The sequence below is a fragment of the Macrobrachium rosenbergii genome, chromosome 4 (assembly GCF_040412425.1).
Source record: "Macrobrachium rosenbergii isolate ZJJX-2024 chromosome 4, ASM4041242v1, whole genome shotgun sequence".
In the NCBI taxonomy this organism is placed as follows: Eukaryota; Metazoa; Arthropoda; class Malacostraca; order Decapoda; family Palaemonidae; genus Macrobrachium; species Macrobrachium rosenbergii.
In genome coordinates this window covers 41,275,874-41,292,222 of record NC_089744.1, presented here as the reverse complement: position 1 = coordinate 41,292,222, position 16,349 = coordinate 41,275,874, and the positions used below count along the sequence as shown (strand labels likewise).

The 16,349-nt window shown below is 42.5% G+C and overlaps 2 protein-coding genes across 4 annotated transcripts in view; one reads left to right on the top strand and one right to left on the bottom strand.

Annotated features, from left to right (window-relative positions):
* Balat (Beta-alanine transporter) overlaps positions 1-16,349 on the bottom strand; it is a 299,782-nt gene that overhangs the window by 222,422 nt on the left and 61,011 nt on the right. The window lies entirely within an intron of this gene.
* Positions 12,777-13,274, top strand: LOC136837342 (KRAB-A domain-containing protein 2-like). Its single transcript, XM_067102089.1, has one exon. It carries the CDS (start codon positions 12,777-12,779, stop codon positions 13,272-13,274), a length of 498 nt encoding a protein of 165 aa, XP_066958190.1.

Below are 16,349 nucleotides of genomic sequence, written 5' to 3'. Positions count from 1 at the left end.
TACTTTTGGTTTCTTTGAATCTCAAAACCACTGGAAGAGTATTATGGATGCTGCAAATGCAGACTTTAAGCCAGTGGAGAACTTGGATGTCTTGATTTTATTGCCAATTGCTTACCAACACCCCTTGGGGGGGGGGGGTATTTTGACCCTGCATTTGCAGATATTACAGGGATTAAATCTTTGGAGTAGGTTCACTGGTGAGCTCATCTGATCATAAGGTCAATGTGGAGAGGGATCAGGTTGTTCTTGATGATCACGCTTCAAGAATGATTGCTTGAAATCCCAGGTTACTACTCACGGAGATCTTTTGAGCACTGGTGAAGCAATATTCATTAATTCCAAATATTAATAGTATATTTATAAAGCTGAGAGAAATTATAATAATTCCTTAACGAGGAAACTTGAAGGACTTACTCGGCCTCATCTGTGGTGGCCCAAATTGGCATCTATCTATGGGTCACGCTCATCTTCAATTCCTCCACTACTAACAGAGGATGGTAGACAGGTTACTGGCCCTAAGAAAAAGACTAGACTGCTTCACCGAGCTTTTGAAGCTAAGCAATCGGCTGTGGATGTCCCTCTCCCGAATACTTATCCTGAACCTTTTCTTACAAAATTTCCATTTCACTCTAGGCACGTTAAGAAAATTCTTGATAGTCATGATAGCCAGGGTGGTGAGGATCCTAATGGTTTCCTCCCTTTGTTTTTTAAAGTTTCTAGTGTGTTGTCTCTCAAGATGAGTAGATTTTATAGATTTTTGTCAATGTAGTATCTTTTAGGATGAGCGCTGTGAGCATATATGCCAAAGAATGGCATATCTGCACACAGCAGTAACTACAGGCCAATTTCTAGCTCCCTGTGCTATGCAAAGTTGCTGAAAATCATATTTTTAAGCCATTATGTAAGTATGTGGAATCTAAAGTACTATGTGGAATCTAAAGAACTGTTTGCTGATAGTCTGCATGCATACAGGAAACAGTTAAGTACCTGCAATGCTCTTTTAAGACTTCACATGCATTTACAAGAGAACCTTGATAAGGGTTCTGAGTGTAGAGTAATTCACATAGATTTTAGCTGCTTTCAATTTAGTAAATCACAAGGCACTTATAATTATAAACTTCATTATCTTGGTGTGGGTGGATATGTTGTAAGTTTACTTCAAGATTTCCTACCAGGTAGGCAGCCATGAGTTGCTGTTGATGGGATCTTCAGCAAACCAAGACCTATTGTGTGAAGAGTTCCACAGGGTAGTGTTCTTGGTCCACTTTTATTTTTAATGTCTACAAATGAAGCAAAAATATTATTGATTAGCAGATCTCAAAGATTTTCCACCTCAGCCTCCTCCCTAGGTGGATGGGACTGCTGAATAAGGCTGAAGCTTTAACTATTCAGGGTGTAACTTTTGACTCACATCTTACTTTTGAGAAACATCTAATGAAACTTACTTTTGAGAAACATCTAATGAAACTGTCAGCAAATGCTGCACAAAAGTTAGGTATCATACGAAAGGCCTTGTATATTTATAACGTGATAAAATCAGTGCAACCTGTTTTAGGTCATTTGTCCTTCCTTTACTACAATACTGTTCTCTGGTATGGATGTCTGCTTCTGCCAGAGATTTATCTCTTAGATAGGGTGGTTCGTGGTGACAGGTTTCTGCTTCCTAATATTAGCAGTTATGACTTGGACCATCGACCATCTTGTCAGTTTTTCATATTTTTCATATTCACAATTGCTTCCAGATTCCCTTTTGCTGCCAAAAGCAACCAGATTTGCTGAACAGCAGCAGTAACATGCAGTAAATGTGCCTCGCTGAAAAACTCTCTTCCAGAGGTCCTTTATTCCTCTTGTCATTGGACTGTGAAACAGTCTCCCCGAGGATGTCTTCTTTCTGCATTTCCATTTAACTCCTCTTACTTCTTCCTAATGAACACCATATTTTTCGAATGCTTGAATTTCATGTCAATGGCCCCTGTGGGCTTATTCCATATGAATAAGTTACTCTTCTGATTAATAATAATGTAATAATTAAATGATCACCTTGACTTTATTATTGAGAAGAAAATTTCTTCTAAAATTCTCCAGTTTTGTCTTACAGATATGTCATGGTTTAATGCTAAATGTAAGATTGCCTACCATAAAAAAACAAGAAGCTTGTCACTTATGGAGGACCATTAGAGTGGAGATTTTGTGGTAAAATAGCTTTGAAGTCACCCTCAGGTTGTCTGAGAGAGCTTATGATGAGGGTCTGGAGGAGATCTTGCTCTCTAGTTGTGATAACCGTAAGTGGTGGTCTGCCCTTAAAGTAATTACTCTTTGGAGTTGATTCTAGTATGCCTCCCCTTGTAGGAACTGACAGATCTGTCATACATTGCCCTACACAGCAGGGAGAACATTTGGCTCAAAGCTTTGTGAGCAGTGTGGTGCACCCTTGGTGTTGCCTCGCTCATGCTTTCCAAAGCCTAGGTCATATCCAATGGCCTTGAGATCTAGAGAAGCCAAAACTTTGCTTTTGGAGCCTGAAAGTTATGGCAGCATAGACCTTAATAGGATCTTCCCCCCTCCCCCTTTTTTTAAGAATGTTGATTTCATTGCTCCTAAGATTAATACTTTTTTCAGAACATTAGTTGGACTTGAACATTTTCTTTCTGTTTAAAAGGAAAGGAAACATTGCTGCATTACCTAAGAGACTGTCATCCTCATGCCCCTCAGAATATAGGCTGATTTCAATTACCCTTGTTTTATTTGAAGTTTTGAAAAGCTGCTCTTTAAACATCTTTGCAGGTTTGCTGAAGATAACCTGCTACTAGCCTTACATTTTTGGGTTTCATAGGGGCACTGGTACTTGTGATGCACTTGTAAATATCTACCGTCTCACAGAGTGCTCTTGACGAGGGTGCAGAGGCACACATGGTCGGACTAGATTTTGGGGCAACCTTTGACTGTGTGAATCATGAAGCACTTGTTCTTAATGTGGGTGCAAAGGCACACATGGTCAGTCTAGATTTTGGGCAACCTTTGACCATGTGAATCATGAAGCACTTGCTCTTAATAAGGGTGCAGGGGCACACATGGTCAATCTAGATACTGGGGCAGCCTTTGACCTTGTGAATCGTGAAGCACTTATCTACTAGCTAAGATTGAGAATCAGTGGCTCATTTATTAATATTCTAAATGAATTTTTAATAGGCAGAACCCAAAAGGTCTGTGTCGATGGCCAGTATAGTAGCTTTAGCAATGCCACTTCTGTTCCTCAATGTACAGTTCTTGGACCTTTGCTATTTATGATCTAAATTAATGATGTGGCAAGGTATGAAGAACAAGCTGATTGTATGTGCCAATCATAGTAATCTTCTAGCTGCTGTTCTTTCTCTGTGCCTTAGGTCTTTGGTTGTAGAATCCTGGAACAAAGATCTAACATATATTACAGTTAGTCAATCCAGAACACTTAAGCTGTAACTTTTGATAAAAAATTTACTTTAAAAAAGCACATACATAATGTGTCTAACTTTGTTGGCACCTTGAGGAACCATTTTCTGATGTTTCATTTTGAAGCTATTATATCGAAGTGTTTTCTTCTTCCCTGTCTAGAGTACTATTCTCTAGTGTGCCTTCGGGTGCTGACTCTCATCTCAGATTCTGATATAGTTACGTCATCAGTCAAGTTTATTTTGCCAACTCCTAATGTTGAATTGTAGCACAGAAGTAAAGTGAGTTCATTGATTGTTGCATAAAATTTACTACAATGAAAAACTGCACTCTTCTTTCCCTGACCTAAATGTTTTTGCTTGCAACATAAGGCAGGCTGCTGCTGCTGCAAGCAGTGTGTCTTTTAATACTACTCAGTTTGCTAGGAAGTTTTGTTTTGGCTACAAATAACATATGGAATAGTTGCAGTTGTGGAGTCTTTAATGTTCAAATGTTTAAGCTTGGAGCAAATTCATTCCTGCTTTCTGCTGACTTCTGAATTTAGGTGTATCAGTTTAATTTTCCATTCCCTCAAATTTTTTCATTTAATATCTTTTCCTATATATTGTCTCCCTCTGCAGTATGATTTCCCTTTGGAGCCCTCTTGAGTTTATAGTCTGTTTACAGTACACAGGGGTTTTCAGCCAAAGATTTTAAGAAAGAAAAGAACTATATTATAAGCCTGATATAAAATTACAATATTGGTCATAAAACTTAAGGTAGTTTTACAATACAAAATGCCATTTTTATAATAAAATAAAGTTTTATATATACTTACCAAGCAATTACATAGCCTACAGCTTCCTACCACGCAGACCAAAAATTCAAATTTCACGGTGGCGCCACCATTGCTAGTGTAGGTGACAGGGTCCCGCCCACTATCGGGCCTGGCAGATACAACTCTGAGGGAAACATCAATTCATTTGAGCCGAAATACAGCCATCTGTGGGGAAGGAGGGAGGGCTCCAATTATGTAATTGCTTGGTAAGTATATATAAAACTTTATTTATTATAAAAAATTTCATTTTTATATAAGTGATGACTTACCAAGCAATTACACTGCTGACTCCACATTGAGAGGAGGCGGGTTAGATGGACTTAAACTAATCCAAAACATTAAGAGATCATGACTTTGAACTAGAAGTTTGCTAGCACTGAGACTGCTTGTTGTACCTTACCTGGTAAGAGAGCTGCTAATGGTAAATACTGCTTCTGGTTAGCGCTCATCTTAACCTGTAGAGGGCGTGGCGTAATGGGTACTTTGCAGCTGTGGAGGTACACTGACAGCTGACAGAGACAAAAGAAGGTGCCCCGGTACTTTGCAGCTGTGGAGGTACACTGCCAGCTGACAAAGACAAAAGAAGGTGCCCTTGCCCTGGACATGACCAGAATAAATAAACAAGCGTCACCTACACCACAATAAAAACTAGACAACCAACACAGCAACCATAAAAATTTGGTGGGTACTTCAGGTATGCTTGTACCCCCAGGCTTCCCATCAACTCAACACCTAAAAAACCAAGGGAAGGATACAGTAGAGAGACAGTTCGCCCCCTATGCTTCCTCTCCCAACATCATGCCAACCATGGATAAGGCCCTAACATACTACAATTATCAAAAACTGCTTCCATGTCTTTCAGGTAGTGCAAAGCAAACAGAATTCGCAAGAGAAGTGGCGACGGCTCAAACATCATGAGCCTTTACCCTCAGGATCGGGAAGGCATCCTCTTGGATCCGAGAATGAACTTCTGAGATAAGGCTCCTTAAGAAAAAGGAGAGGGGTTTCTCACCGAACATGAGAGTTTGCTTGAGGAACCCCTGATCTTCTCAGTCCTACGGATGTAAAGCTGCAAGGCCCTCACAGGGCAAAGAAGTCTCCTCTTCCTCCAGCCCAAGCATGTTCTCCAAGCTCTTAATAATAAACCAGCGGGGCCAGGGTCAAGAAACATCCTCGTTCTTGGCAAGGAATTCAAGCGAAAGAGCAAACTGCGCCTCCTTGCACAAAACTAACTTTCTTATCCATTGCTTGGAGCTCGTTTACTCGCCTCGCTGTAGCCAGTGCTACAAGAAAGAGGGCCTTCTGAGTGAGGGACTTCAAAGAGGCAGAACGAAGAGGTTCAAAAGAGGAGCTCACGAGCCACTTTAAAACTACATCCAAATTCCAAGGGACTGAGGAACGATTCTCTGTCTTGAAGGTCTCAAAAGACTTGACAAGATCACTAATATCCTGGTTCATACACAGGATAAGGCCTCTGTGCCTAAGCACAGCCCTATATCCCTTAATTGTAGAGGGTGACAGTCTCCTAACAGCCTTGAGAAAGAGCGAGAAGTCCGCAAACTGGGCTATGTAGGTTTCAGAAGAAAAGACATAAATCTGTGCACACCATCTTCTGAACACTTGGACTGCTAGGACTGCTAGAAGCAGTTCTTCTACATCTAGCAATAGCCTCTGCAGCCCTAAGTGAAAACCCTTTTGCTCTGACGAGGCTTCTGACAGTCTGAATCCTTCAGGGCCAGAGCAGACAACCCTTGATGGTACCTGTGAAAATGTGACTGTTTGAGAAGCAACTGTTCTTGTGGAAGAAGCCTCAGAAAATCCATGAGCAGTCTCAGCAGGTCCGGAAACCACTCCTTCCTCAGCCAGAAAGGAGCAACTAGTGTCATTGAGACGTTCTGATGAGAACTGAATTTGTTTAACAGCTCCCGAATCATAGACGTCTAGGCCTGTCCAGTCTAACAACATTGCGTCCATTGTCCAACCTAAAGGGTCCAGGACTGCCGAACAAAAGAGAGGAAGTCGGCTGTTCTTTGATGTAGCAAAGAGATCTATGGATGGCATGCCCCAAAGCCTCCACATATCGCTGCAGACTCTGGAATGCAAGGTCCACTCTGTAGGGAGAACCTGGTGACCGCGGCTTAACTGGTCCGTCAGAGCATTCATCTTCCCCTGCACAAAGTGAGGGGGCAGCTTGACTTGATTCTGCTCCGGCCATAGAAGAAGGTCTTTGGCTGCCTTGCAAAGAGTGAGAGTGGGTCACCCCGCTTGCAAACACAGGATAGAGCTGTGGTGTTGTCTGAGTAAATTGCAACTATTTTCCCTGATACGAGTAGAGAAAAAGCCTGAAGGGCCAAATGAATGGCTTTCAACTCCCTGATGTTTATATGTAGCGATTTCTGAACTGTGGTCCACATCCCTGGCACCTTCTGACTCCCTAACAGGGCTCCCCATCCTACGTATTAGGTGTCGGAATAGAATTCTAGGCTGGGGTTCAGAGGAAAAAGAGAGAGTCCTTCCTGAAGCCTCTCCTCAGATAACCACCATTGGAGATCCTCCTTGATCTCTAACATGACTGGGAAGACTACGGAGTCCGACTGAGTCTTCCTGCACCAATTTGCCTTCAGGAAGAATTGCAGGGGCCTCATGTGAAGTCTGCCCAACCTCACAAAAGATTTCACTAAGGCCAGAGTTCCGAGAAGGCTGATCCACCAGAGAGCAGAACAAGTTGAGAGACTGAGAAACTCATGCACAGTCCGGAGACACGACTCAACCCTCTTGGGGGAGAGAAAAGCCAGAAAAGCTTGAGAGTTCAGAGTTATCCCCAAATAAAGAATGCTCTGAGACGGAGTCATTTGGAACTTCTGAACATTTATCAAGATGCCTAACTCCTTCATTAGGCAAAGGGTCCTTTGCAAGTCCTTTGTGCATTGCTCCTCTGATGGACAGCGGAGAAGCCAATCATCCAGGTGTAAGGACATGTTGATCCCGAGAAGATGAAGCCACTTGCTGAGGGGAGCGAGGATTCAGGTAAAGACCTGTGGGGCTGTGGACAGGCTGAAGCACAGCGGCCGAAACTGGAGAACCCTGCCCCGAAAGATGAACCTCAGGAACTTCCTCAAGTCTGAGTGGACGGGGACATGAAAATACGCATCCTGCATGCCCAGGGTGACCATCCAGTCATCCTGACAGTGAGAGGCCATGACAGACCGGTTCATCTCCATGTGGAACTTGCTCTTTGCCACAAATAAGTTTAGAGCACTGACATCCAAAACGGGTCTCCAGCCCTGGAAGCCTTGGGGACAACAAAAAGCCTGTTGTAAAACCCCTCCAACAACTGGTCTACAACTTCCTCCATCGTTCCTTTGCAAAGGAGAGAACCCACCTCTTGAGCAAGGGCCAAAAACTTCTCGGACCCTGCCAAGTAAGCCGTCAAGATGATCGGCGACTGTGAAGGCGGAGTCTGTTTGAAAGGAATGGAGTAGCCTGCCTTCAGAACCTACACTACCCAAGGTTCTGCACCCCTGTGACTCCATTCCTCCCAAAAAAGTGCAACCTGACACCTACTGGGGCACAAAGGACATGGGTCTCATTGACTGGTGGCCGGTTGGCTGAAGACTTCTTAAATGACTTCGCTGGTGGACGAAGGTTCGAGCAAGGTCTGGACTGGGTTCTGGACTTTCCTCCAAGAAAGGGCTGAGGCTGCAGAGGTGAAAAAGATTTGGAAACGACTGCAGGAGTTGGGGGAAAGATGTACCTCCCCTTGCTGCCTCCATTGGTTTCCCCCTCCGCCTGTAACTCGTGTTTACCTTAGATTTTAGTTTGCTTAGATACTTGGGCCCTTGTGTAATTTTTAGATAATACAGATCATTGTTAATTTTACCCCGTGTCTTATTTAAGCATGACCCATAGTCCTGCAGCTGGACCAGTGTAAGTAGACCCCATGAGAGGTTGGGGTCATTTTCCGGCATCAGGTGTGTGGGGTCTGAGGCAAAGCTCTAATTTATAGTAAATATAGCGAACTGTGGGTCTGTGATCATGGTAATTCAATAACTGTGGAGTGATATTAATTTGAGGACAATGGTGTATAATACAAGAAGAACGAGATTACAAAGGGCGGACAGTGAAGAAGACGAGAGAGACGGTAGGGCGGTAGAACTAGCCCGGTAAGGAGTGGGGAAAATAGCGAAATGGATGAAGAAAATTAACTAGCCCTTCTTAGGGGATACCTGAAGTGGAGACGGCAAGGGGGTGGAAACCAGATGAACGAGAGTGAAACGAACAGTAGTACACTGTCGGGAATTCCGAACAGCGGTAGTACAAATAATGGTTCTACGTCGGCGGGGAACTGTAGTAGTGAGAATGGAATGATCATTTCAGCTCCATCCGGGACTGCAATGCAACCTCCGGCGCCGGCCGGTGTAGTGCCTCACAGTGTGGTGATGAAACTTCCCATGCAAGTATTGCACATCCTCGACTTCGATAACTCAACGCCAAAAGTGGGCTTCATGTCGATCGAAGCCTTCGTTAACAGAGTCGAAGAGGCCACAAGCGGTTGGACCGATGCCCAGAGAATTGCACAGACCACCGCGAAGATGACCGGGTCCAAAGCCAAGCTGCTAAGGTCCTGAAGCAGAAACCGAAGGATTGGCCATTGTTCCGACGAAGCCTCATACGACGCTTCACCCTACAAAAAGGGGCCAGGTGGGAGATGTGGGCCAGCTATTCTCCAGCATTACGAGTGGGGGAGAGTATCGCTGAGTACATCACTAGACTGTCGGCCAACTATGAAAGTTTGGCCTCGGACGCAGAGCAGACAGAGAAGGACAGTGAGAGATTCTGCAAACAGATGGTGAAGACTCTCCCTCCCTCAGTAGCTGCGCTGCTGCTTGGCCCTGGGCAGCCCTTGGAGGCTACGATTGACTCAGCCCAGTTGGCATTTGAGCATGAGAGACGGCTGCAAGCAGCGGGGGAGGGCGTTGTCCTACCCCCCAACCCATCATTGCCTCTGCCAACCAGTCCCTTACACAAAGGTGCACTCTTCCAGCGCCAACCAACTCCAGCGGAGTTGGCCCTAGTGCCAAGCGACCAAGGGGGGGTCAGGGGAAGGGGGAGCATGGGTACAGCATGGAGACTCTATTGGCAGTGCAGGAGAAAGGGGCACATACATGCCCAATGCCCATTGTACGGTCAAAAGTACTGTTTCAGATGTAGTGCCACTGACCATCTAGTTAGCGAGTGTACAAAAAACGACATCACATCAAACGGCGCGCTCCCTCCCTCGAAAGGAAGGGGAATGTGCTGAGAAAGGGGAGGAAGAAGTGTTCCTACGAACATCCTCCCTCCGGCACCCCAAGGGCCAGTGGCAGCGGGGACCACAAAAGAAGAAGGCCTAGTGGGAGTAGTGCCACTCCCAGCCAGCGTGTAGGTGGGAGTCTTCCTCCGCCTGTGAGAGCTCCCTCTGCCCAAGAGGTGTGTGTACCTGTGGAGGGAACAGAACAGACGTCCCCCACCCCTTCTCCCTCTCGTGAGAGTGGAGATTCAGTTCCTGTTCTTGAAGTGGGGATTGGAATGGGAACATACCATGCCTTGTTGGACAGCGAAGCTTGTGTTTCCTTGATCAAGGAACTCTTAGTGACGGGCGCTATTATGGCATCAAAGGGATGTCTGTTGTTAAACACTGCGAGTGGTCATCAGATAATGATCCAGCGCACTGTCAACCAGCAGATTTCCCTAGGTGGCCAAGTCTTGACTCACAAATTCCATGTTGTACCGACAACTCACAAGGAAGGAATTCCCATTATTCTGGGAATTGGCTTCGTGCGAGAGCACAAGGTGACTCTCTATGAGGTCGACGGAGGGGGAGTGGAAGCGTCGATGCCAGTGGCAACTGGGCAGTACCAAAAACTTTCCATCTTGGGTGAGAGGAGACGGTGTGTCAAGGTGGCCCGGGCATCCAAGGGGGACATGGGAGTGGTACCAACTAGCCCAGAGGTAGGGGAGGTAATTCCTCCCTCCCATCTCTATTCCCTTCCTGTCGTCCCAGTGCGAAAGTTAGAAGAAGGTACACTTGCATATATTAATCCACATAAAAAATGGGCAGATTTCGTCCTGCCAGGAGTCGCTACCATCATCGATGGGAAGGCGAATGTACCTTTCATTAATGTAAGTAGTAATAGGTTAAAATTAAGTAGTGTGTCTCTTTGTGATTTAGAAGTATGCACCCTTGTAACAGCCGATAATGCAGTGTCAGCCTTGACTACACAGTGTCAAGGTTGCGGCAAACCATGGCTTAGAAGGCTACTGCAAACAGCTGCCAAAGCAATACCTTTAAATTACCGCAGACGTGTAGGAGACATAATTAAGGAATACCAAGATAAGATAGCAACTGGAGATGAGCCCCCGGGAGAATTAATAAGTTACCTTTTAGAATAGAGACGGGAGATCACCCTCCTATTCGAACAACGCCTTATAGAACTCCTGCATGTCACGAACAAGTAATCGACGAAACAATTAATCAATTGCACGATCAGGGTATTACTCAAGAAATCGAATCTCCTACGATCAGAGTATTACTCAAGAAAGCGAATCTCCTTGGGCTTCTCCAATCGTTTTAGTTAAGAAGAAAGATGGCTCTCTCAGGTTGTGTTGATTATAAGCGACTTCATGCCACTACGAAAGATAATGCCTACCCATTGCCCTCAATCGAAGAGCTTTTGCATAAAGTAAGGGAGAGTAAATTTTTCACCACACTGGATCTCAAGTCAGGCTACCACCAAATTCCCTTAGATGATGAAAGTAAAGAGAAAACGGCCTTTATAGAGAATAATCGGCTATTTGAATATAATTTCCTTCCTTTTGGATTAAAGAATGCTCTGGCTCTTTTTTCACGAGTAATGTCGTCAGTTTTAGCTTTCATATTAAGCCATGGAGTTTTTGTATACCTAGACAATACCATTGTAATCGGTGCCACCATAGAGGAGCATATGGCTAACTTGTTAAAGGTTTTAGAAGCATTAAGGAGACATGGCATGAAAATTAACCTAGATAAATGCCAATTTTTTCACGCCAAAGTGGAATTTCTTGGGTACATCATAACTTCCGATGGCCTTAAGCCTTGTGCCGATAAAGTCTTAGCAATTAAAGAATTTCCACAGCCTAAACATGCAAAGGATGTAGCCAGCTTCCTCGGACTGGGATATTATCATAAATTCGTTAAGAACTTTGGCCAGCTAGCGAGACCATTAGATGCATTAAGGAAGAGACCTGATTTCCAGTGGGGTGAGAAGGAACAAGATGCTTTTGAGAGATTAAAAGATGCCCTTGTGAGGGACGAACTCTTGGCTTATCCAATGTTCGGCTGGCTGTTTATTGTGACCACAGATGCAAGTGATATCGCGATCAGAGGAGTAATATCTCGGATAGACAAAGGTAAAGAAAGACCAATTTGTTTTGCATCACGAGCATTAAAAGGGGCAGAGAGAAATTATAATACTTTCGATCGAGAGGCTTTGGCAGTCCTGTGGTTGCTGGAGAGACACTGCTATTTTTTATTGGGACATTAAGTAAAGATTTTTACAGATCACAGACTGTTAACGTATCTATTTGAGAAGAGTGAGATTTCTAATTGCCAAGCTCGTTGGATTGAGCGAATTCTAGAATTCGATATCATAAAAATAGAGCATATTCCAGGCAAAAGTAATTGGGTGGCGGATGCTTTCTCCAGGAACGTCATAGGAGTAACAGCACGCACTGCAAAGCGCAAGGAAGAAAGACAAAAGAAATCTCATAACACTGATGGCACAGGCGGTGCCGGCACTGGTGCCAGCAACGTTACGACAAATGCTAATAGTGACAGTCAATCAGATGGGAGTGCAGAGCATAGAAAATGGGAATCTCACGGGCACTCACAGATAAGTGGGAGTGGCCGAGATGACAGCAGGTTGAATGCAAGTGGAACTCTGACTGGGGGAGTCCAGAGTAAATGCCTGGAGTATGAAAGTGGTTGATTTTTGTGGTTGGAGTGTGCAAGAGTTGGTTAAGTCAAGGTTCTGAAGCCTGGATTAACCAAATCAAGGCCTGTGTGAGAGGTGAGAGCAGCGAGTTCCCGAGTTCTGTGCATTTGCGGAAGGAAGTGTTCTTCATTGAAGGAGACGTCTTGTTTTGCAGATATGAGAAAAGGCCCGGTGATATCCGAGCCCGAGTCGTCCTTCCTCGAACTTTGATAGAGAAAGCCTTGCATATGAGTCATGTAAGCCCTTATGCTGGGCATTTAAGTATAGAGAGATCTCTTAGAAGAGCCCGTGAACACTTCTTTTGGGTTAGCATGCATAATAGATTTATAAGAAGTTGTCATGTGTGTAATACAATGAAAAGTCACAGACATGGTGCCGAAGGCCCGATTGTGGCCTGTGGTGCCTGTGAAATGGGATAGAGTCCATACGGATGGTCGGACCACTGCCTTCTGAGCAAGGACAACCCAAATACATTTGTGTGTTCATGGATGTGTTCACACGTTTCACACACGTGTGCGATGGAGAATAAGATGGCAGGTGAAGTGGCTAAGGCATTATGTTCCCTCGTGTGCCGGTTCGCATGTCCCAGGATATTGGTCAGTGATACTGGACACAAATTCATCAATGAGGTGATCCGTGAGCTTACGGCTCTAATGCAAACAAGGCATGTCACTTTCACGGATTATCGGCCATCAACCAATGGGTTAGTTGAGTCCCATAATCGTGAAGTGATCAACATCTTAAGATACCTAATTGAAGATCACCCAACTTCATGGCCGTCTCTGCTGCAGACGGCCAAGATGGCTATTAACACCGCTTATAACAGCTCGATTAGGGACACCCCCTATTTCCTGATGTTCAGGCAGGATATTCAACTACCGTACTCGATGGTCTTGGACCCCCAACAGATCCCACTTTACACAGTAGAACAGTACCGGGTTTGGTTTTGTAACATAACCCGACGAGTGTTCCAAACTACCCAGCGACTGCTGTTGAGGGCCAATGAAAAGTACTAGATCGGGTGTGGTACGATAAACACTTCCGCACACATGATTCCCCAATCCAGGTAGGGGACAGAATCTATCTGAGGAGAAAGCAACTGCCGAAGCACAATCTCAAACCGCCCTATATGGGACCATATCATGTGGAAGAGATGAAACACACCACTGCGGTTATTCAGCATATCTGCACTGGGGCTGTAAGCAAGCAACACCTGCCACACCTGCATGCAGTGCTTGAGGACAGCCTAATGTACCAAACCAACAAACCAGTATCCCCCCTACCCGGGACTGGCTGGGTATTTGGGAGAAGAGCCAGTGGAACCTGCAAGCGTGTAGGTGGGACCATGCTAACAGCACAAGAGCGTGCTCACGAGTCCGTGTCACAAGTGAATGCTATTGGAAAGTGAATGAGGGGGTCAGTGATCAAAATTTGTAAATGCTGTCCCCTGTCCTTACTTTGAAATCAGAGATATATGAAGAGTGTTAATGTTATGAAGTTTTGGTTTTGTTTTTTATTATTCCAAATTATTTTGAGTGTCAATGTCATTGCCTGTGTATCATATTCCTGTGTTTTAAATTTTTTTTACATTTGTTGTGTTAATTTTGTTTTTGCAACGTTTTCTTTGTTTATGCTTTCATTTTTTTGTTTTGTTGTTCCTTGATTAGTGTTTAAAAATATACCAACCTAGATGTTGCATTTTCTGTAAGATTTCTTTTGTGTTACATTCACACTGGTGCTGGAATTTTTGTGCAAGACTTATGATTTTTTTTTATTATTATTTTGTGTAGTTGTCATCAAGGTAAATTGATGCTTGCTATGATTTTTTTTTTTTTTGCTTGTTTTATTAAAAATTTCACTGCTTTTATATTATGTTGTTGTGCTTAAATTGCCAAATTATTTTTTTTGTCCAATTCTTTCAGGAAAACTTTGTACAACTGCAGGATGCAATGTGATTAAAAATGTGATGTCATATTGTCATGACTGCCAATGCAGCGATAAAATGTACTATTTTCTTGTTATTGTTATGATCACCAGCGCCATTCACGTCCAAGAGAGAACAACTCAGGGCAGTGAGGCACTTGAGGACTGGAGAAAGATGCCCAAAGGGCGTCCCTTGGGAAGGGCAGAGCAGTTTTGTTGAAGTTAGGGGAAAGACCTACCTCCCCTCGCTGCCTCCGTCGGTTTTCCCCTCCGCCTCTAACTTGTGTTTACCGTAGATTTTAGTTTGCTTAGATACTTGGGCCCTTGTGTAATTTTTAGATAATAAAGGTCACTGTTAATTTTACCCCATGTCTTATTTAAGCATGACCCATAGTACTGCAGCTGGACCAGTGTAAGCAGACCCCATGAGAGGTCGGAGTCATATGTATAAATATGAATTTATATATATGTATATATATGAATTTATATATATATATATATATATATATATATATATATATATATATATATATATATATATATATATATATATATATATATATATAATATATATATATATATATGTATATATATATATGTGTATATATAGATATATATATATATATGTGTGTGTGTGTGTGTGTGTGTGTGTGTGTATTTTATAAATACAGTAAACCCACCGTATTCACAATCTCATTCATGGACTCATATTCGCAGATTTCTCTGTGTAACGTGATATATATATTCATGGAAAATTCGCCCATTCATATATTTTTCATAAGAAATATATTTATTACTGTATCTTCACATCATTTTCATGACTAAATACACTTTTGTGATACATCTATTGAAATACTCAGTGTGTTAGTGATTTTTTCTTTGTGTGTGATATCAAAATAAGTTCTAAGTGTTTTTAGTTTCAAGTATTTTTTATAAATACAGTTTTGCAAACTTTTCGGACAACAGCTTATCATCTGTATTCACAATCTTGTACGAACAACTTTACTAGTGGTGGGTCACCAGCAGTTTCTACTTTACTGTTGTCAGGATTTCTCATGTGTTCTTATGTTTTAATATTTTCATCTCCATATACTACATTATTCATGGAAAATTCGACATCAACAAATACGACTTTTGTAAAGATTCACATTATTATTAATTATTTTTCAATCCTATGTATATTGAAATATTCACTAATATAAAATATACTGAACTAGACTAACAGACTTCATCTTATAATCACATCATTTTCATGACTAAATACACTTTTGTAATACATCTATTGAAATACTCAGGTATAATAATTTTAGTGATTTTTCTTTTCTCGTTTCTTTCAGATATCAAAATTAACTGAATATATAACATTTCTTATTATGTTTTCTAAAGAATTAAAATTAGTTTTTAATTTAGTTAATGCTAGATGCCAGGTGTTTCAGTGTGTCTCCTCCTCATCGCAAAAGATGACTTCATTACAGAAATCATCGCCCTAGCCTCTATTCTTTGTGTTTCGCTGATATGAAGTGTTTCTTGGCAAGAGTTGAAATGATATCTTGGTCTATTACAGATGGTTTGAGCAGCAACTTGAAGGGAGAGCGTAATGTTCTCTCTTTATAGCAACATCGGTTGTCAGGGGAGTTAGCTCCTTCAGTGATCATCCGATGATGATCAACACTAGTGTGGGGTTGTCCTCCAGTTTTACAATGAATTTATCATGTTTCCTCGTTCTCTCTGTTGTTGTATCCCTCTATATGGTTGTTTTATTTATAAGCTGCCGACAATATCTACGATAGAAACATTAGTCTTATGCAAGCTAATGATTGTGGTGCCTTAGTCTGTTGCCCATCATATCGGTGCTAGTGACGAGACAGTTTAAACTTTTCCTGCCCGAACGTAGAGTCACACGATAACATATATGAGATTTTTTCTTTTTTTTTGTAATTCTTTCTTTCTTTATTTATATATAATTTCATTGATTGTTATTCAATATTATTTTATTAGTCAATGAGCTTTTATCTGGATTCGAAATATAGTTTCTTCTTTGACTCTTTTTGCCCAATCATCTGAAATGAAATTTTTCAAAATGTTTCGTCATTTTATAATATGAATTTTTCATCACCATTCTTTTTATATTGTTAACCAGTGATTAATAACTAAAATCGAATAAGAAA

Excerpts from the sequence above, each read along its gene's own strand:
- LOC136837342 (XM_067102089.1), top strand. The coding sequence starts at position 12,777 with ATGGAGAATAAGATGGCAGGTGAAGTGGCTAAGGCATTATGTTCCCTC.